The sequence below is a fragment of the Vipera berus genome (genome assembly GCF_964194415.1).
Source record: "Vipera berus genome assembly, chromosome: 1".
NCBI lineage: Eukaryota > Metazoa > Chordata > Lepidosauria > Squamata > Viperidae > Vipera > Vipera berus.
The window spans coordinates 360,776,209-360,798,810 of record NC_138202.1 but is presented as its reverse complement, the minus strand read 5'-3'; the positions used below and the strand labels follow the sequence as shown (position 1 = coordinate 360,798,810).

The 22,602-nt window shown below is 45.3% G+C and overlaps 1 protein-coding gene across 2 annotated transcripts in view; it reads left to right on the top strand.

Annotated features, from left to right (window-relative positions):
• The window catches only part of TAOK1 (TAO kinase 1), a 99,127-nt gene that overhangs the window by 42,394 nt on the left and 34,131 nt on the right, over positions 1–22,602 (top strand). Inside the window, exons 1-7 of one of the 2 annotated variants that reach the window (XM_081337863.1) lie at positions 6,016–8,206; positions 9,292–9,533; positions 14,395–14,466; positions 18,315–18,416; positions 19,358–19,403; positions 19,602–19,698; positions 21,689–21,802. In XM_081337863.1, coding sequence (XP_081193989.1) covers positions 9,402–9,533; positions 14,395–14,466; positions 18,315–18,416; positions 19,358–19,403; positions 19,602–19,698; positions 21,689–21,802 — 563 coding nt within the window. In that variant the 5' untranslated portion in view covers positions 6,016–8,206; positions 9,292–9,401. Of the gene's footprint in view, positions 1–6,015; positions 8,207–9,291; positions 9,534–14,394; positions 14,467–18,314; positions 18,417–19,357; positions 19,404–19,601; positions 19,699–21,688; positions 21,803–22,602 lie in introns of those variants that run through there. The other variant, XM_081337862.1, reaches the window with a different exon arrangement.

Genomic DNA, 22,602 nt, shown 5'->3' with positions numbered 1-22,602 from the left:
TGAAACGTCCGCAAGAAAACCGCCCAGCTCAGGGAGCACCATGGACCCCACAGTGTCCCCCCTCCTCTTCCTCCTCCTGATCTCATCCTCCACAAACCCCATTCTCTTCTAGCACTGATGAAGTTCCCTAGTTGGGTCCTGAAACGTCTGCAAGAAAACAGCCCAGTGCAGAGAGCACCAAGGACCCCACAGTCTTCCTCCTCCTCCTCCTCCCCTCTCCTAGTACTGATGATGTTCCCTAGTTGGGTCATGAACCGTCTGCAAGGAAACCGCCCAGCTCAGAGAGTACAAAAGATTCCCACACCCACAGGAATTTGGCCAAGACACCTCTCCTCCACCTTTTCATTTCTGTTTGCTTTTAATTTCCGTTGGATTTTAATTGCAGTCTTCCCATTTTGCCTCACTCTTCAGCATTGCAAGTATTGCTTTTGAGGATGACATAAAGGTAGAAAGTCACAAGCATGCGTGCAATAATAAAGAAATCAGGTTGGAAGTCCGACTGTCTTTCTCCGCTCCTCTTAGCTTCTCTCTTCGGCTAACTCTTGGGGAAAAAGCGCCTGTCTGGTGGCAAAAGTCACCGTGGCGGCCCCGTCACCTTTCCGGAAGTCCCTTTTCCATGAGAACGGCATTTTGGCCACCGTGTGGGATAAGCGCCGGATTTCACCTTGATACGTTTCCCTGATTAAAGCGGGCAGAGCGAGTGGGCCCGTGGCGGTTTTCCCGCAGTAGGACTCCCCGCACGAAGGAACCTTCGCTTCCTCCCTTCTCCATCCTTTGTTTCAATTCAAAATGACACCCTTTCTAAGTCTTCTGCGTTTGCTCCAGTGAATCCGGCACTTGCTGTGCCCGTTGAAGTCCTTAAGTGGCAGGGCTTCGGGCAAAGAGGCCGAGTCTGTTCACAAATGCCCACTTTGGTGCCCTTTACTCAAAACTGCTGCAGAAGGTGGGGGGGGGAGAGTTAACTTTAGAAAAACTTCCAATAGGAAGAAGCAAAGGGAAGGTTTGTGATGATGCCGATGAAGAAAGTGTGGGTCATCATCACAAAAAACCACATTCAAGGTCCCTGTTGTTGCGTCTGCCTTCATCCATGGCTCTCTAATTAGCTGAAGCAGGGGTGCCCAACCTTGGCCACTTTTAAGACTTGAGGACCTCGACTCCCAGAATTCCCCAGCCAGCGTAGCTTTTAAGACTTGTGGACTTCGACTCCCAGAATTCCCCAGCCAGCGTAGCTTTTAAGACTTGTGGACTTCAGCTCCCAGAATTCCAGAGCCAGCGTAGCTTGTAAGACTTGTGGACTTCAGCTCCCAGAATTTCCCAGCCAGCGTAGCTTTTAAGACTTGTGGACTTCGACTCCCAGAATTCCCCAGCCAGCGTAGCTTTTAAGACTTGTGGACTTCAGCTCCCAGAATTCCAGAGCCAGCGTAGCTTGTAAGACTTGTGGACTTCAGCTCCCAGAATTTCCCAGCCAGCGTAGCTTTTAAGACTTGTGGACTTCGACTTCCAGAATTCCCCAGCCAGCGTAGCTTGTAAGACTTGTGTACTTCGACTCCCAGAATTCCCCAGCCAGCGTAACTTTTAAGAGGACTTCGACTCCCAGAATTCCCCAGCCAGCGTAGCTTGTAAGATTTGAGGACTTCAACCCCCAGACTGGCTGGAGGATTCTGGGACTTAAGTCCACAGATCTCAAAGTTGCCAAGGTTGGACACCCCTGATCTAAAGTGAATTTAACACAATTTTGTGGACATGTCCCAGAATGTCCACAGGTCTTCAAAGTTGCCAACTTTGCACAGGCCTAAGAGAAGGTGAGAAGTTTTAACACGAGCTTAAGACCGTGACAGCATCCCCATGGTCACGTGATCGCAATTCAGCTGTTTGGCAGCTGACTCATACTTACGACGGTTGCAGTGTCCCGGAGTCACATGATCAATCTCCCCTTTTGCAACTTTCTGACCAACAAAATCGATAGGGAAGCCAGATTCACTTAACTGTCCTGTTACTCACTTAACAACTGCAGTGATTCACTTAACGGTGGCAAGAACAGTCGTAAAGTGGGGCAAAACTCTATCAATGTTTCATTTAGCAACAGAAATTTGAGGCTCCAATTGGCGGTCGTGAGTCGAGGATCTCCTGTATTGGAAACAGATGTTTTTGACATTTATATGTATTTATATTTATTGGGTTCTACTAATCTAGTTGAAATGTCAAGTCATACTGCTAGTCCATATAATAAGCCATAAACAAATAAAGAAACAAGTAAATAAAAATAACCCTTGCTAAATAAATGGTTGTAAGTCGAGGATTACCTATATACAGTAGATCCGAAGGACAAAATGATGTTGGTCGTCAGAAAATGAGGATTTAAGTTGGAACGCTGGTCGCTGGTCTTAAAAGCTGCGTTTCTGTTTAAAAGAGCGAGGAAGCCAACATTTTGCAGCAAAGATGAGTCAAATCCTTACATCAGATCTTTTCCTTCAGCTGCCTGCCAGCCTCTCTCTCCTGCTCTGTCAATTCAGTGACACACCTTCCGCTATTTCCTTTATCTGTGCCACTTTCCATACCAGCAACACTCAGAGGAGGTTGCAGTAAAGGCCAGAGAGAAAAATGTTGAATTTAAGAACTAGGAAAGGAGCAGGAGAAATGTGATGTCACACCATGAAAGCTTAGGGGAAGGGCAGGTAGAATAAGAAATAAGAATAGAATAGAATAGAATAGAATAGAATAGAATAGAATAGAATAGAATAGAATAGAATAGAATAGAATAGAATAGAATAGAATAGAATAGAATAGAATAGAATAGAATAATATTAGAATAGAATAGAATAGAATAGAATAGAATAGAATAGAATAGAATAGAATATTAGAATAGAATAATATTAGAATAGAATATAGAATAGAATAGAATAGAATAGAATAATATTAGAATAGAATAGAATAGAATAGAATAGAATAGAATAGAATAGAATAATATTAGAATAGAATAGAATAGAATAGAATAGAATAGAATAGAATAGAATAGAATAGAAATAGGAATAGAATAGAATATTAGAATAGAATAATATTAGAATAGAATAGAATAATGAATAGAATAGAATAGAATAGAATAGAATAGAATAGAATAGAATAGAATAGAATAGAATAGTGGAGTGGAAGAATAGAATAGAATAGAATAGAATAGAATAGAATAGAATAGAATAGAATAGAATGTAGAATTGAATTGAACAGAATAGGAATAGAATAGAATAATGAATAGAGTAAAAGAGAATAGAATTAGAATAGAATAGAATAATATTAGATTAGAATAGAATAGAATAGAATTACAGGATAGAATACAATAGAATACAATAGAGAATAGAGTAGAATACAGAATTAGTATAGAATAGAATAACTATCGTCATTTTAAATGTACACTAAGTATACATTAAATAAAATTTTGTTGCCTTCAGCTCTCAAAGGGTAACCATCTCCAACATACACTACATAAACATGACAAAAATTATGCACATACCCACATACACATACACATACGACCCAGAGAAACCACACGGTCTAGTTGGGATATGTACATATACAGGGCGAGAAAAAAAGAATCCTGCAAATTTACAAGATACAAGCAGCTCGTAAAGGAAGTCAATGAAAACATTTTCGAGCATGGACAGAGTGCAGACACCATCACAAGCCACCTGCGATTAATCACAGGCACAGGTAGTCCTCGACTTACGAGCACAATTGAGCCCCATATTTCTCTGGCTAAGCGAGAGATTTATTGAGTTCTGCCCCAGTTTATGACCTTTCTTGCCACAGTCGTTAAGTGAATCACTGCAGTTAACATAGTAACAAAGTTAAGTGAAGCCGGCTTCCCCCTTGAATTTGCTTGTCAGAAGGTCGGAAAAGGTCACGTGACACACACACACACACACACACACCGGGACACCGCAACCATCCTAAACATGAGCTAGTTGGTCCAGCATCTGAGGTTTGATCACATGACCGCAGAGATGCCGCAATGGTCATAAGTGTGAAAAACGGTCCTAAGTCAATTTTTTCAGAGCCGTCGTAGCTTAGAACAGTCACTAAATGAATTGTCGTAAGTCGAGGGCTCCCTGTACAACCAGCTCTCCGTGCTTCTTCAATCTCCCAGTTGTTGCTCTCCGTAGAAATACGTTTATAGCTAGCCCTCGCTTAACAACCATTCATTTAGTGACCCTTTAAAGTAACAACAGCACTGGGGGGGAAAAAACCTGGCTGAGCGCCAGTCCCCATGCTTACGACCGTCGCAGCATCTCCCGCGGTCACATGATCAACATTTAGGCCCTTGGCCACCGACGTGTATTTACGACAATCGCAGCGTGCTGGGATCACCTGATCACCTTTGTGTCTTCCGGTTACTAGGGGTTAAGTTGGGGAACTGCAGTGCGCTCTGCGTGGGGCTGCCCTTGAAGAGCGAGCTGATTCAGAGTATGATAAGACTGCACAAACAGGAATGGGCAGCTTTGCGATGCCCAGAGAACAGGGAGCTAAACAAGCCACCTTGGTCTAGTAGTGGTTAAGACACCAGGCCAGGAAGCGAAACAGCATGAATTCAAGTCCCAACTTAGCCATGAAAGCCAGCTGGGTGACTTGTGGCCAATCACCAGGGGAGGGTGAGTTCTAGTTCCACTTAGCCATGAAAGCCAGTTAGGTGACTGGACCAATCAACAATAGTGGGTGAGTTCTAGTTCCATTTAGGCATGAAAGCCAGCTGGGTGACTTTGGGCTAATCACCAGGAGACGGTGAGTTCTGGTTCCACTTAAAAGTCAGCTGGGTGACTTCTGGCCAATCACCAGGGGTGGGTGAGTTCTAGTTCCACTTAGCCATGAAAGCCAGCTAGGTGACTTTGGGCCAATCACCAAGGGTGGGTGAGTTCTAGTTCCACTTAGCCATGAAAGCCAGCTGGGTGACTTCTGGCCAATCACCAAGGGTGGGTGAGTTCTAGTTCCACTTAGCCATGAAAGCCAGCTGGGTGACTTTGGGCCAATCACCAAAGGTGGGTGAGTTCTAGTTCCACTTAGCCATGAAAGCCAGCTGGGTGACTTTGGGCCAATCACCAAAGGTGGGTGAGTTCTAGTTCCACTTAGCCATGAAAGCCAGCTGGGTGACTTTGGGCCAATCACCAAAGGTGGGTGAGTTCTAGTTCCACTTAGCCATGAAAGCCAGCTGGGTGACTTTGGGCCAATCACCAAGGGTGGGTGAGTTCTAGTTCCACTTAAAAGTCAGCTGGGTGACTTCTGGCCAATCACCAGGGGAGGGTGAGTTCTAGTTCTGCTTTAGCCATGAAAGCCAGCTGGGTGACTTTGAGCCCGTCCCTCTCTCTCTCAGCCCAGCCCACCTCACGGGGTTGCTGTTTTGGGGGAAAGAGGAGGAGGAAGTTGTGTTGGATTTGTTGCCATCTTGAGTTATTTGTAAAAATAATGAGGGATGCAAATAAATAAAGAGTAAACTAATCAGACCTCTACGTAGGCTACATTGGTGGCTGGTTGGCTTCTGGGTGCAAGTGCCGTGGGGCATTCACAGCTTCTGGAGGCAGGTTGTTAATAATAAAGTTGGGAGGGACCTTGGAGGTCATCTAGTCCAACCCCCTGCTCAGGCAGGAAACCCTAGTATATACCATTTCAGACAAGTGGCGGTCCAGTCTCTTCTTATTGGTAGAGGCAGTTCTTGACTTGTGAGCACAGTTGAGCCCAAAACTTACATTGCTAAGTGGGAAGTTTGTTAAGAGAGGGGTTTGTCCCATTTGACAATTTTTCTTGCTGGTTTTCTTAAGTTGTTAAATTAGTAAAACGGTTCTTAAGCGAATCTGGCTTCCCCATTGACTTTGCTTGTCGGAAGGTCGCAAACGGGGATCACGTGACACCCCCCCCTGGGACACATCTGAATGTCAATCAGATGACCACGGGAAATGTTGCAACGATCGTAAGTGTGAAAAGGGGTCGTAAGTCACTTTTTTGGTCTCGTGTTGGTTGGGCTGACTTGTCCAGCCACCCCTTTATGTGTCACAACTTTGGGCAGCTTGCAAAACAATAAGAACCAAAATCTTAAATTTATTGTCATCAGATCTGGGCGGAGGCCCACACACTGGCATAATTTCCATTTAATTCAGGAGTGTCCAACCTTGGCCACTTTTAAGACCTGTGGACTTCAAGTCCTCCACAAGTCTTAAAAGTGGCCGAGGTCGAGAAACACAGCTTTAAAAGAAAACCTCCTACTTGATTAACTAAGGATTTAGGGTTAAGGTGACCTGGGGAATTCTGGGAGTTGAAGTCCACAAGTCTTCAAGTGGCCAAGGTTGAACGCCCTCCAATTTAAATCTTTCAACTTAATTAATAAGATAGAAAAATGTGGCTTAGACAGCATCACCACCAGATGGATTCCGTAGCTGGCTGACCGGCCGTACTCAGCGTGTGTGGTCCTCAATGGAACCGCATCTACATGGGAAGGAAGTCAGCATGGCTGGCTGGGGGATTCTGGGAGTTGAAGTCCACAAGTCATCAAAGGGCCAAGTTTGAAGACCCCCTGGTCTGGTTGAACACCAGAAGCATACCTGAGCTGCGGGGGGGTGGGGGGGTGGGAAACCATGAGGAACATATCTAAGGAGGCATCGGCGATGGTCGTCTTCTCCACCTCTACAGCAAGTTCAGATCGCAACGGACTACTCTGTTGGGGAAGTCTGGCCGAAAAGGAGATGGGACACTTCCCCCTGGATCCTCAAGAATTTCTGGAATTTCCTGGAAAATAAGATCAAAGAGTACTTGCTTTTCCAGAGGAGCTTCCCCCCCCCAATCCGTTGCCCAACCTCTAGCAGCCTTGAAGAAGTGCCAAGGACATTATGTCAGGAAGGTGATTTCGATTCTCTAGCCTGCAGTCAGAAGATGAATTATGTCTGAAATGGCATCTGGCATTTCCTTGGTTTTGGTCCAAGTGAAGAGCTGAAGGCTTTGAGGTTTGGTCAGATGGGACTGCATGGTTTCTACAATTCTGACTCTGTTGCTGTAACAACTAGAAAGGAGTAGAGTAGAAAATAATAGAATAGAATAGAATAGAATAGAATAGAATAGAATAGAATAGAATAGAATAGAATAGAATAGAATAGAATAGAATAGAATAGAATATGTGAAATAGAATAGAATAGAATAGAATAGAATAGAATAGAATAGAATAGAATAGAATAGAATTAAAATAATAGAATAGAATAGAATGAAAACAATAGGATAAAATAGAAATAAACAAGAATAGAATAGAATTAAAACAATAGAATAGAATTAAAACGAATAAAATATAGAATAGAATAAATATGGAATGGAATAGAATAGAATAGAATAGAAATAAAATAAGAATAGAATAGAATTAAAACAAGAATAGAATAGAATTAAAACTAGAATAGAATAGAATAGAATTAAAACAAGAATAGAATAAGAATAAGGAAGAATAGAATTAGAATAGAATAGAATTAAAACTAGAATAGAATAGAATTAAAACTAGAATAGAATTAAAACTAGAATAGAATTAAAATTAAAATCGTCCTGCATGTACAGATAGTCCTTGACTTACGACCGCTCACTTAGTGTCAGTTCAAAGTTACGACTGACTCAAAGGAGGAGACTTAGCAACTAGTGAGTGCAGTCTTAGGGTCCTGCATTTACAGGCAGTCCTTGACTTACGACCACTTGCTTAATGACTGTTGAAATTTACAACCGACTCAAAAATGGGGACTAAGCAACTAGTGGGTCCTGGATGTACAGATAGTCCTCAACTTATGTTTGGCTGCTTACTGACAGTTCAGATTATAACCAAGTCAAAAAACGGGTCTTAGCAACTAGCGTGTGCAGTCTTAAGGTCTTGCGTGTACAGGTAGTGCTCAACTTATGACTGGCCACTTAGTGACTGAAGTTATGACTGCGCCCAAAATGGGGACTTATGACCCAGATTTAAAGTTCTGATGGCCCCTTCATAGTCCCATGACCCAACTTTGTGTGCTCAGCAAACGTGGCTGCATTTGCACACGTGTGTGTGTTTGTGTGTGTGTGTCGTGTGACAATTTTTACAATGGTTTTGCCCCAAATTGGCACCGGCTTCTGCTTTTCAGCAAAACCGCCCCCTGTAGCGAACCGTTGATGTGCTTAAGGACTGTGGATTTGCTTAACGTCTGCCACAAAGAGTTTGAAAATCCAGGTGGGTCACATGTCTGTTCTGTTTCACAGCCGTTGCAAAATCCTGCATTCTGGTTGTGTGTGAAGGACAACTTATACACTCTCTTCCCTGAGAGAGCCTATTGTGTCCTGCAGTTGTAGCCTGTAAATCAGAAAATTCAAAATAGCACTCGATAGGCTGGCATGATGGGAGCCAGTTTGGTCTAGTGGTTAAGGCATCAGGTTAGAAATCAGGTGATGGTGAGTTCTAGTCCCGCCTTCAGCATGGAAGCTGGCTGAGTGACTTTTCTCCAGTCACCAGGTGATGGTGAGTTCTAGTTCCGCCTTAAACATGGAAGCTGGCTGAGTGACTTTTGCCCAGTCACCAGGCGACGGTGAGTTCTAGTCCCGCCTTCAGCATGGAAGCTGGCTGAGTGACTTTTGCCCAGTCACCAGGCGACGGTGAGTTCTAGTCCCGCCTTAAGCATGGAAGCTGGCTGAGTGACTTTTGCCCAGTCACCAGGCGATGGTGAGTTCTAGTCCCGCCTTCAGCATGGAAGCTGGCTGAGTGACTTTTGCCCAGTCACCAGGCGATGGTGAGTTCTAGTCCCGCCTTCAGCATGGAAGCAGTCTGAGTGACTTTTCCCCAGTCACCAGGCAAATGGTGAGTTCTAGTCCCGCCTTCAGCATGGAAGCTGGCTGAGTGACTTTTGCCCAGTCACCAGGCAAATGGTGAGTTCTAGTCCCGCCTTCAGCATGGAAGCTGGCTGAGTGACTTTTGCCCAGTCACCAGGCGATGGTGAGTTCTAGTCCCGCCTTCAGCATGGAAGCAGTCTGAGTGACTTTTCCCCAGTCACCAGGCGACGGTGAGTTCTAGTACCACCTTAAGCATGAAAGCCGGCTGGATGACTTTGGGCCAGTCCTTCTCTCTGTCAGCCCAGCCCGCCTCACAGGGCTGTTGTTCTGGAGAAAAAAATAGGAGGAGGTGGAGGAAGGCTTGTTATGTACGTTCACCCCCTTGATCCGAGGGATAAAATAAATAAATAAATTATAATCCCCCAGGGGAACCACCTTGTCCTTCGCTTCGCTAACCTGCTGCCGCCTTCTCTCCCTTCTCTTCCCTTGCAGCCATCCATGCTAAAGACGCTTCCTGCAGCCAGATGAGCCCCCCAGGGCCGACGAGGCACTTGCGGCCCAGATAGCTGTTCGGCTCGCCCCACCCCACCCCGCCGGGCAGAATGCCGTCCACCAGCCGAGCTGGCAGCCTGAAAGACCCGGAAGTCGCCGAGCTGTTTTACAAAGAAGATCCGGAGAAGCTCTTCACGGACCTGCGGGAGATCGGCCATGGCAGCTTCGGAGCCGTTTATTTTGTAAGGACCCTTTTTTTGGGGGGGGGGTTGCGTGCGCACGGGAAACTCCCTCCTCTTGCCTCCAAAGTCCCGCTTGCCCCTCAGCTTGATGACCGCAATTGAGCCCAGCGCTTCCGTCGGCTAGGCAAGGCGCTCGTTCGGCCGGGCTCCCTCCCATTTTCACGACCCGATTTGGCCCGGTCGTTAAGTGGGATGGGCTGCGGTGGCTAAAGAGAACCACACCCGTCGTTAAGCTAGCCTGCCTTCTTCCCCCCCCCCCCCGGATTAAGTCAGTTGCCGCCTGATTTGGCAACCCGATTTGGCACGGTCGCTAAGCGAGACCCCGCAGTTGTTAAACGAATCGCAGGGTCATCAAGATAATCCGCCTTTTCCCCCATCAGTTTTGCTTGGCTGGGAAGGTCGCAAACGGGGATCACACCAGCCTGGGACGCTGCAGCTGTAGTGCATGCATGCCTGTTGCCACATGTCTGGATTTTGATCAGGTGGCCCTGGGAAGGCTGCAGTGATTATAAGGGTGAGATCTAGTCATAAATCACTTTTTCAGCCAGTCATTAATAAGAATAATAACAATAACAACAACAATAATAATTACTACTGCTACAACTACTACTTCTTCACTAGATGAATGGTTGTAAGTTGAGCACTACGTATGCTCAAAACTGGAAATTTATTAGCAGCCAAGTCCTTCTTGAGGAATTCTGGGAGTTGAAGTCCACAGGTTTGAAAGATTTATTTATAAATCTTATTTATTAAGATTTCTACAATCTAGCAAACTTGATTCCGCATGGGATGCTAAAATGCAATGCATCGTCAAATCAGTTCAAAACCGCACAATGTTGCGGCTGCTAAGTAAGCCACGATAAGCGGCTGGATTATTTTTCAATAAACCTCGGTGAAACTACGGCTTATCGGCATGCGTGAGCACTGTCCTCTACATATTCATGGCTTCATGAGGATATGTCCACCATTATCACCCAAGAATCTCAGTCTGAGAAACCGTAATAGCTAACAGTTAATGCAGAAGACCCTTTTGTATTATTACACTTTTGGATTTTAACGACTGAGGGCCTCACAGTTTAAGGATTGATATTATAGTATGGTTAGGCACTCTTGTGTTTTCTTGGTGTGTAACTGACAGATTGGATGCCAAGTTGTGATTTTAATATAGATTTTTATCAGTTATTTAATAGTTCATTCTAGAATTTTTAACTGGATATTCCTTGAGTGTTTTTAACTTGCTCTAGGCTCTGGTCTTTGTAATAAACATTCTATATCTGTCTGTCTATCTATCTGTCTGTCTGTCTGTCTGTCTGTCTGTCTGTCTGTCTCTATCTCTGTATATCTATCTACCTATCTGTCTATATTTATCTATATCTATATATCTATCTATTTATCTGTATCTATTTATCTGTATCTTATCTATCTAGGCATATCTATCTATCTGTCTATCTATCTATCTATCTATCTATCTATCTATCTATCTATCTATCTATCTATCTATCTATCTATCTATCTATCTAACTATCTATCTATCCTATCTATATCTATCTACCTAGGCATATCTATCTATTTCTGTCTATATCTATCTTATCTATCTATCATCTATCTATCTATCTATCTATCTATCTATCTATCTATCTATCTATCTATCTATCTATCTATCTATCATCTATCTATCTCTATCATCCATCTAATAGCTAACCATCTAAACCAGGTGTGTCCCACCTTGGCCTCTTTAAAACCTTTGGACTTCAACTCCCAGAATTCCACAACCAGCCGTGGGGAATTCTGGGAGTTGAAGTCCACAGGTCTTAGAGTGGCCAAGGTTGGGCACCCCTGGCACAGATGTAGGCAACCAGCTCAAGCCACAGGGTGTTAACAACGGGCATCGGAGAGCGATCCCTTGTGATCCACGTCGCACAGATCCACGCCCGGCCACGGTTTGCTTGGCTGCTGCTGCGCTTCGCAGCTTGTCATTCGGCCTTCTCGGTACTTGGCGCCAGGCTCCCCTCCCCGAAGCGGGAAGCACGCTCTGCTCGCACAATAGCCAAACCTAACAAAAGCACACCATTGTGTGCTTGCAAACCCACACACTGGCTTCCATTGTCAGCGCGGCGTGGTGGAAGGCAGCTGGAAGCTGGGCGATTTCCTGCCAGCGTCACACAGCATCTGCTGACCGTTGACGCTGGGCGAGGGTCTGGGGATGGCAGCGCCAGCTCCTGGTGGCACCACCTGGATTGTGGACAGAGTGGCAGGTTACACAGAGTAACAGAGTTGGAAGGGACCCTGGGCATCTTTTGGGGTGGGGGTGTCTTCCTTTAGGAGCTGCCCCTTGACCTCTGTAGAGCAGAAAGAACTGGAAATCTTTCTCTGCTTTGCTTCTGAGCCGGACTAGATCAGACTAGACTAGACTAGACTGGATTAGACTAGACTAGACTGGACTGGACTAGACTAGACTAGACAGGTTAGGAGGGACAGGACTAGACCAGACCAGACCAACCAGATTAGACTAGACTAGACTAGACTAGACTAGACTAGACTAGACTAGACTAGATTAGACCAGACCAGATTAGACTAGACTAGAGTAGACTTGACCAGACTAGACTAGACAGGACAGGAGCGGGCAGGACTAGACCAGACCAGACCAACCAGATTACACTAGACTAGACTAGACAAGATTAGGCCAGACCAGATTAGACTAGAGTAGACTAGAGTATAGTAGACTAGAGTAGACTGGACCGGACTAGACTAGACAAGACAGGAGCGGACAGGACTAGACCAGACCAGACCAGACCAGCCAGATTAGACTAGACAAGATTAGACCAGACCAGATTGGACCGGACTGGACCAGACCGTTCAGTCTTTACTTCCATGACCTCCAGCTACAGACGACAACGGAGCCCCAAATTTATGTTGCTAAGTGAAACATTTGTCAAGCCAAGAGTTTCTTACTCTGGAAACACTGGATCTGTTGCGTTTAAGGCCGGGATCCCTTTTGCAGGAGAGACTCTGATCTCCCCAGGTGGCCTTGAGGAGGCTTCTGCCAGTTGCCGGGCAGAGGGTTGAGCATCGTCTTGCCCACAACTTGGACTGCCCAGCCTCCTCTTCCTCCCCTCTCCCCCCCCCCCCCCGCACCTCCGTTCCTTGCCAGCTCCTGGGGCTCTGCAGCTCAGAGGAATGATGAGGCAGATCAGATGAAAGGGCTGCATTGAGGGCTAAAAAAACCCAAGCAGCTCTCCTCTCGCTACACACACACACACACACACACACCCCACCCATGTGTGATCTTGCCTAGCTATTACATCATGTTGGCGCTGCGAGTCAGCCTGGCTGGACTCTGCCAATGCTGCGGTTCCTCGTGCCCAGTCTGCACGGAGAATTTTGCTCCATCTTGCATTTTGCTCCCGGCTGGGGCCTGGCCAAGGCAAGCCCCCTCCCTCAAATCTTAGCTCAGAGGTCCCGCTTTTAACGGGGGGGGGGGGTGTTGCTTAGCATCATAGCAAAGCCTCCAACCACCCCCCCCACTGTCCACTTAGCCTCCTGGAGGGTGTGGCAACTGGATTGTACAGCTGCAGATTAATTGCCTGTGGTGTGGTTGCCCACTTAGACCCTGGGCGGTGTGTGTGTGTGTGTGTGTGTGTGTGTGAAGGAGGTCTGTAGCAACCCTGGGCTTAGCTGTAAGGAGTGGCAGGACCTTGGGGGGGGTGGGCCAAATTCGAAAGAGGCATCGGCCTAGAGCCCCTACATAGCCACAAATGGATCTGCCCAGGATTCCGTTGACCCTCATCAGACTCCTGACCGTGAGTTGAGAAGACTCCTGTGCGTAGGCTTTTTTAGCAGTAAATCAGTTTAACCGGACTTTCCCCGTGATGATCTGGTCTTTTGTATTTAACGAGAAGGAAGGAAAATGAAGAAGAAGAAAAAAAGGAGAGAGGGAAGGAAGGAAGGAAGGAAGGAAGGAAGGAAGGAAGGAAGGAAGGAAGGAAGGAAGGAAGGAAGGAAGGAAGGAAAATGTCAAAGGGAAAAAGATGAGAAGGAAAGACCTGTAGGAGAAGGAGTGGCAGAACCCTGGGGGCAGAGTGAAGCGAGGCATCAGCCTAGAATCCCTACGTAGCTATAAGTGAACAAAGTCCAGCCTCCCTTGAATTCTCTCGGCCCTCATCTGACTCCTAACCGTGAGTTGAGAAGACTCCTGTCCGTAGGCTTTTTAGCAGCAAATCAGTTTAATTGTGTGGATCTGGTCTTTTGTATGTAACAAGAGGGAAGGAAAAGGATAAAAAAAAAGAGAGAAGGGAAGGGAAGGGGAGAGAAGGAAAGAAGGGGGGAGGGAGGGAGGGAAGGAAGGGGAAAGAAAGAAGGAAGGAGGGAGGGAAGGAAGGGGAAAGAAGGAAGGAGGGAGAGAGGGAGGGAAGGGGAAAGAAGGAAGGAGGGGAAGGAAGGAGGGGAGGGAAGGAAAGAAGGAAGGAAGGAAGGAGGGGAGGGAAGGAAGGAAGGAAGGAAGGAAGGAAGGAAGGAAGGAAGGAAGGAAGGAAGGAAAAAATGTCAAAGAATTCCCCTGAGTTCTGCTGGCCCTCGTCTATCTCTAGCCAAAAGCTGACCGTTAACTGAGAAGCCTCCTGTGCATTTTTAGCAATAAATTGGTTTAGTTGGACCTTCACATGCCGACCTGATGTTTTGCGCTTGATAGTAGCTGAAGTCTCCCCCCCCCTGACCTCCCTTGGGCTGGCAGGTCCCCTCCTGCCGGATAACCCAGTTACACCGAAGCTGCCTTCTCCTCCTATTGAACGAATAACCTTTGCTTTACCCAGTGAGTAGAGCTTTTGGAAAAAAAAAACAAACCCTTTTGTCTTTGATCTTGCAGGCACGGGATGTGCGCACCAACGAAGTGGTGGCCATCAAGAAAATGTCTTACAGTGGGAAGCAATCAAACGAGGTAGGTGAGCCCTTTGGGGTCCAGGACTCCGTGAACCATTGGCAGGTTGGACTCCTGCCTGCCTGGAGGAAGGAAATCGGCGCGCCAGAAGAATTAAGCTAATGTGACCTTCAAGGGGGGGGGGGAAACAAACCCCAAAGACTCCAGAAGATGGCAAGGAGAGCATTGTGAGAGCCACACTTACGAGGTCTTTAGTGTGTGCAGGAGAATTCTGGCAAAGGGTGAGATACGGTGGAAAAGGTTATTTCCTTTAGCAGTAGCTCACATTCCCCCACCAATCGGAGCCTTTAAGGAAAACTCTTCTTTCAATGTATAGCGGTGGTCTTTAAAGTTAATTTTTAAAAGTACGTCTTCAATCATGAGGACGATAGATAGATAGATAGATAGATAGATAGATAGATAGATAGATAGATAGATAGATAGATAGATAGACAGACAGACAGACAGACAGACAGACAGACAGACAGACAGACAGACAAAGACAGATAATGGGTGGATGGATGGATGGATGGATGGGAGAGATAGATAGATAGATAGATAGATAGATAGATAGATAGATAGATAGATAGATAGATAGATAGATAGATAGATAGATAGATAGATAGATAGATAGATGATAGATAGATAGATAGATAATGGGTGGATGGATGGATGGGAGATAGATAGATAGATAGATAGATAGATAGATAGATAGATAGATAGATAGATAGATAGATAGATAGATAGATAGATGATAGATAGATGATAGATAAATAGATAGATAGATAGATAGATAGATAGATAGATAGATAGATAGATAATGGGTGGATGGATGGATGGGAGATAGATAGATAGATAGATAGATAGATAGATAGATAGATAGATGATAGATAGATAGATAATGGGTGGATGGATGGATGGGAGATAGATAGATAGATAGATAGATAGATAGATAGATAGATAGATAGATAGATAGATAGATAGATAGATAGATAGATAGATAGATAATGGGTGGATGGATGGATGGGAGATAGATAGATGATAGATAGATAGATGATAGATAGATAGATAGATAGATAGATAGATAGATAGATAGATAGATAGATAGATAGATGATAGATAGATAGATAGATAGATAGATAGATAGATAGATAGATAGATAGATGATAGATAGATAGGTAGATAGATAGGTAGATAGATAGGTAGATAGATAGATAGATAATGGGTGGATGGATGGATGGGAGATAGATAGATAGATGATAGATAGATAGATAGATAGATAGATAGATAGATAGATAGATAGATAGATAGATAGATGATAGATAGATAGATAATGGGTGGATGGATGGATGGGAGATAGATAGATAGATAGATAGATAGATAGATAGATAGATAGATAGATAGATAGATAGATAGATAGATAATGGGTGGATGGATGGATGGGAGATAGATAGATAGATAGATAGATAGATAGATAGATAGATAGATACAAACGGATGAATGGATGAGATGATGGAAGATAGGTAGATAGATAAAAGGAAGTATAAATGGATGAGAGATGAATGATAGACACGATGGATGATGGAAGGAAGGATGGATGGAGAGAAATAGGATGGATGGAGATTGTATGGATGGATAGTTAGATATGATGGATGGAAGAAAGATGATACGACGATTTTTTTTAATTAAATTTATATACCGCCCTTTCCCGAAGGACTCAGGGCGGTTTACAGGGCATTTAAAACAACCAGTACAAAAGTTAAAAACAAATTTAAAAAAAAGATTAAATCATCCCTAAAATTAAAAACCCCAGTTAAAAATTCTCAGCCTGGGCCGGGGAGCTCAAAGAGCCAGGTCTTCAGGTCCCGGCGAAATGAACGAAGGTCAGGGGCAGTCCTCAGCTCCACGGGCAGCTGGTTCCAGAGGGCAGGCACGCCCACAGAGAAGGCCCTTCCCCTGGGTGTTATCCGCCGACAGTCTTTTATCGGTGGCACCCTGAGAAGGCCCTCCCTGTGGGAGCGCACAGGACGATGGGAAGTTGATGCTGGCAGCAGGTGCTCCCTAAGATAATCCAGGCCCAAGCCATTCAGGGCTTTATTAGGTCATCACCAGCACCTTGAATCTCACCCGGAGGGCAACCGGAAGCCAATGCAGCTCGCGGAGTAGAGGTGTTACATGGGAGTATCGGGAGACCCCCATCACAACTTGCGCGGCCGCATTCTGCACCAGTTGAAGCCTCCAAGTGGTCCTCAAGGGCAGCCCCATGTAGAGAGCGTTGCAGTAGTCTAGACGGGAGGTCACGAGCGCATGAGTGACTGTGCGTAGGGCATCCCGGTCCAGGTAGGGTCGCAACTGGCGCACCAGGCGAACCTGGGCAAAAGCCCCCCTGGTCACGGCTCCTATCTGGTCTTCAAAATTGAGCCGTGAATCCAGGAGGACGCCCAAGTTGCGAACCCTATCAACGGGGGGGTAACACCTCACCCCCCCATCGTTAAAGGTGGAATAATCTGGTTAGCCCAAGATGCCGATTGATACATGATAGAGATGGATGGATGGAGGAGAGATGAGAGAGAGAAATAGATGATGGAGGAGAGAGGAAGGAAGGATGGATGGATGGAGAGAAATAAGATGACAGACAGAGATGCCTGTGAGTTGGAACCGGCCCCCACAAGACTCCTGATTTCCATCAGCTGGTGAAGTGCCCAGGTCCCTCAGCGTGGCTGGCTCAGGAATTCTGGGAGTTGAAGTCCACGAGTCATAAAAGAGCCAAGGTTGCCTACCCCTGCTCTAAGGTGACACGTCACACCGTTTGGAGTGACATGCCAGTGCCTACCAACACCCGACGACAACTATTCTCAAAAGCACATCCCATTCTTGTTTGCTTTTCGGAAGTCGCACGAAAACGGGGTGTGCTCTTGCGCAACCTCCGGACTCTCGGGAACTCAAGAGAGAGTGCCGTGCTCTCACGTAGCCTCCAGATCCTCCGAAAGTGAGGCGGTTTCATTCATAATTTCATTTTTGCAATTGTTTCAGGTTTGTTTATGTAACACATAGTGCCAGATATGTTTGGACTGTTGTAGTTGGTCAGATAAATGGATAATGGTGTAAGCCATCCAGAAGGAAGGAAGGAAGGAAGGAAGGAAGGAAGGAAGGAAGGAAGGAAGGAAGGAAGGAAGGAAGGAAGGAAGGGAAGGAAGGAAGGAAGGAAGGAAGGATGAAAAAGGAAAGGAAAGAAAGAAAAGAAAGGGAGGGAGGGAAAGAAAAAAAAAGAAAGATGTTTTATCTTTTGTTCAGAGGAGAGTGATGTGCCAGCAGAATGAAATGAGGCATTTTCTGAATTTTTGACACCAACCCCACCCCACCACCCCCCGCCAAATTTGCCATCACTGATCTAATACCTTGATTACAGGGTTAGAAGAGGCGATTTTGTCAGAAATAAATCATAATATATTACAATGAAACATTTAATATATTTATAAGGAAATTGAGAGACTGGAGTTTTGGTAAAACCAAGCGGTACACAGGGCAAGTTTAAATTTGGAAGTATTTTTTTTTTTAATTTTAATTCCATTTATATCCCGCCCTTCTCCGAAGACTCAGGGCGGCTTACAAGCTTAGCAGTAGCCTTCATTCTATGTATATGCCTGCTTATTAGTAGGTGATCCTGTGGATCCACTGCTGAGAAGATCCTTCCTTCCTTGCACAGCAGTGTATTATTTTACGTCTGGTAACAGCCCTAAACCTTCTGGGCGGAGAATTAGAACGGATTTGTCCTTCGTTGCCGACGTGTCCACTTCCCTCAATTAGATCACCTTACCCTTCCTTTTTAAGTTTCGCTGCCCTCTTAGGAAGCTTCCTCTCTTCGACAGAAATGGCAGGATATCGTGAAGGAAGTCAAGTTCCTCCAGCGGATTAAGCACCCCAACAGCATAGAGTACAAAGGCTGCTACCTGCGGGACCACACAGCATGGGTAAGCCGATGTTTCTTCCATTCATTTTATTTTTGTCGGTATCCTACCTTTATTATTTTTAACAAAACAACTCAAGGCAGCGAAGAGATCTAAGGCTCCTTTCTCCTCCCCACAACAACAACCCTGTGAGGTGGGCTGGGCTGAGAAAGAGGGATTGGCCCAAAGTCACTCAGCCGGCTTTCATTCTAAGGCAGGACTAGAACTCACCGTCTCCTGGTGATTGGCCCAAAGTCACCCAGCTGGCTTTCATGCCTAAAACGGGACTAGAACTCACCGCCTCCTGGTGATTGGCCCCAAGTCACCCAGCTGGCTTTCATTCTAAGGCAGGACTAGAACTCACCGCCTCCCAGTGATTGGTCCAAAGTCACCCAGCCGGCTTTCGTGCCTAAGGCAGGACTAGAACTCACCGCCTCCTGGTGATTGGCCCCAAGTCACCCAGCTGGCTTTCATTCTAAGGCAGGACTAGAACTCACCGCCTCCCAGTGATTGGTCCAAAGTCACCCAGCTTGCTTTCGTGCCTAAGGTAGGACTAGAACTCGGCATCTCCTGCTGATTGGCCCAAAGTCACCCAGCCAGAGTTCTAGACCCCCGTGAGTCTTGAAAGTCAGCTGGGTGACTCCAGATCAATCCCTCTCTCTCTCTCAGCCCAAGCCACCTCACAGGAGTGTTGTAGAGAAAATAGTAGGAGAAGGCAGCATTAGCTATGTTCACCACCTTGAGCTATTTATAAAACTAACGAAAGTTGGGATAGAAATAAAACTTAAATAAGAAGGAACTTTGTGACAGTATTGGATGGAGAGAGACTGCATGTGTATCTAGAACAACCCCGGTGAAAACGAAAGACAGCTGCGGCTTGGAAAAGTGTTTTGTCAGAAATCTTTCTTTCTTCACCACCTGCAGCGCCCTCCTAACGCTTGGTTTTTCCTTTCTGTCTGCTGCAGCTTGTTATGGAATATTGTTTAGGATCGGCCTCAGATTTACTAGAAGGTGAGTCCATTTTTTTGTTTTTCTTTTTATGAACCCCACCCGAAGACCTGCAAGGTCCCTTCCAACTTTGTCGCTCTGTCATTTCACCGCCAGAATTCTGGGAGTTGAAGTCCACCCCTCTTAAAAGTTGCCAATTGTGAGACACCCCTGGTTTAATGCCATCCCTGCCCTGCTGACGATGCCTTCTCTTTCCTTCAGTTCATAAAAAGCCGCTGCAGGAAGTGGAAATTGCAGCAATCACCCACGGTGCTCTCCAAGGGCTGGCCTACTTGCATTCCCACAACCTGATCCACCGGTGAGTCCGTTTCCCTGTGTATCTCTCCTTGCATTGCTTCCTGCTCCGAGGAGCAAAATGAAATTCAGCATAGAGAAAAGTAAAGTTATACGCTTAGATGAGAACATTTATTTGCCTGAAACGGTATAGGGTTTCCTGCCTGAGCAGGGGGTTGGACTAGATGACCTCCAAGGTCCCTTCCAACTTTATTATTGTTGTTGTTGTTGTTAAAAACCAACTGTATAGGTGTAGAATGAAACCTGACCCAATTGCCAGTAGCTGCAAGAGGGATCTCGCAGTCCGAGTGGACGATCCCTTATATATGAGCCAGCCGTGTGCTGCAGCTGTCAAAAAAAGCCAACACAGTGCTAGGCTGCATTGACAGAGGGAGAGAATCAAGATCACGTGAAGTGTTAATACCACTTTACAAGGCCTTGGTAAGGCCACTCTTGGAATACGGCATCCAGTTTTGGTCACCACGATGTAAAAAAGATGTTGAGACTCTGGAAAGAGCTCAGAGAAGAGCAACAAAGAGGATCGGGGGACAGGAGGCTAAAACATACAAGGAACGGTGGCTGGAATTGGGTCTGTCCAGTTTAATGAAGAGAAGGACGAGGGGGGACAGGATAGCAGTGTTCCAGGATCTCAGGGGCTGCCCCAAAGAAGAGGGAGTCAAGCTATTCTCCAAAGCCCCTGAAGGCCGGAGAAGAAGCAACGGATGGAAACCCATCAAGGAGAGAAGCAACCTGGAACTAAGGAGAAACTTCCTGACAGTGAGAACAGTTGACCAGTGGAACTCCTGGCCTCCAGAAGCGGTGAATGCTCCAACGCTGGAAGCTTTTAAGAAGAGACTGGACAGCCATTTATCCAGGATAATATAGGATCTCTTGTCTGAGTAGGGGGTTGGACTAGAGGACCTCCAAGGTCCCTTCCAGTCCTGTTATTCTCTGCTCTGCTTGTGGACCTTCTCCTTGGCTGTTTTCTGCCTTTGCCTCCTGACCTTTTTAGCTTTGCAAGAACAATGCCTTGGTGGAGCAGTGGGCTAATGCCTCCCTAAGTAACCCCAGCTGCCTGCAATGAGTGCAGGTTCGAGTCCCACCAGGCTCAAGGTTGACTCAGCCTTCCATCCTTCCGAGGTAGGTCAAATGAGGACCCAGATTGTTGGGGGCAATTAAGCTGACTTTGTAATAATGCCGCTTGGGGGTGTGTGAAAGCCCTAATAAGCAGGCATATACATAGAATGAAGGCTACTGCTAAGCTTGTAAGCCGCCCTGAGTCTTCGGAGAAGGGCGGGATATAAATGGAATTAAAATAAAAATAAAAATAAAAAAAATAAATCTTGCCGTGCCGAAGGGGCCTGCTGGGGCCCACAGAGATCGAAAGGGACCTAAAGGCAGGCACACCCAGATACAAATAAATTCTATTTTGCAGAGCCTCAGTGAAGCCTCAGCACCGTTTATCGGGATAGTTTTAAAAACTGCCGTGTTGTTGGGTTTTTTTTGAAATAACTCGTGAAACAAACTTTAGTTTTTAGAAAATCACCCACCTGGGTGCAAGTGAAAAGCAAGTTGGACTCAACATACGACCGCAAGCGACACCCCCCCCAATGTCTGTCGCTAAGGAAGACAGCTGTTGAGTTGAGCTTTGCCCCATTTTACGACGTTTCTTCCCAGAGTTGTTCAGCGAATCCCTACCGTTCTTCAGTTAGTCTCACCGTTGTAAAGTGAATCCGACGTCCCCATTGGCTTTGCTGGTCAAAAAGATCGCCAACGAGGATCACGTGACCCCGGGATGTTGCAAGCGTCGTAAATACAAGTCAATTGCTGTGACCGGGGGGGGGGGGAATGCTGCTACAGTCGTGTGGAAAACGGTCAGAAGTCACTTTTTTCGGTGCCGTTGCGACTTTCAGTGGCCAACAAATGAATGGCTGTAAGCCGAGGACACTCTGTATTGTCTTTTTTTTCCCCACCCCGTGGATAAATTTGTGGCTTGGCTTGCCTTTCATTCCCAGGGATATCAAGGCGGGGAACATTCTACTGACGGAACCGGGCCAGGTGAAGCTTGCTGATTTTGGATCGGCCTCCATCGCGTCCCCTGCCAATTCGTTTGTGGGGACTCCCTACTGGTAAGCAAGGGGTTCCCCTGGAGTTAGGGCTGCATGATTGGCAGAAGGGAAGAGAGGATGGGATGGGATGGGATGGGATGGGATGGGATGGGATGGAATATGGAATAGAATTAATTAGAATTAGAATTAGAATTAGAATAGAATGTAGAGTAAAAATAATAGAATAGAATAGAATAGAATAGAATAGAATAGAATAGAATAGAATAGAATAGAATAGAATATAGAATAGAATAGAATAGAATAGAATAGAATAGAATAGAATAGAATACAGAATGGAAAGGAATAGAATAGAATAGAATAGAATAGAATAGAATAGAATAGAATAGAATAGAATAGAATAGAATAGAATAGAATAGAATAGAAAATAGAATAGAGGAACAAAGAATAGAATAGAATAGAACAGAATGAATAGAGTCGAATAGAATAGAGTAGAATAGAATAGAATAGAATATAGAATAGAATAGAATAGAATAGAATAGAATAGAATAGAATAGAATAGAATAGAATAGAATAGAATAGAATAGAATAGAGGAACAAAGAATAGAATAGAATAGAATAGAATAGAATAGAATAGAATAGAATAGAATAGAATAGAATAGAATAGAATAGAATAGAATAGAATAGAATAGAATAGAATAGAAACTAGACAAGATCAGAACCGAATGTAGAATAGAATCTAGAATATAAACTTTATTGTTATTTTATTGAATTATTTGTTAAATTATTGATCAAATTATTAATTGGATTTATTAAACTAATTAAAATTATTTACTTACTAAATTTGTATGCCACCAATCTCC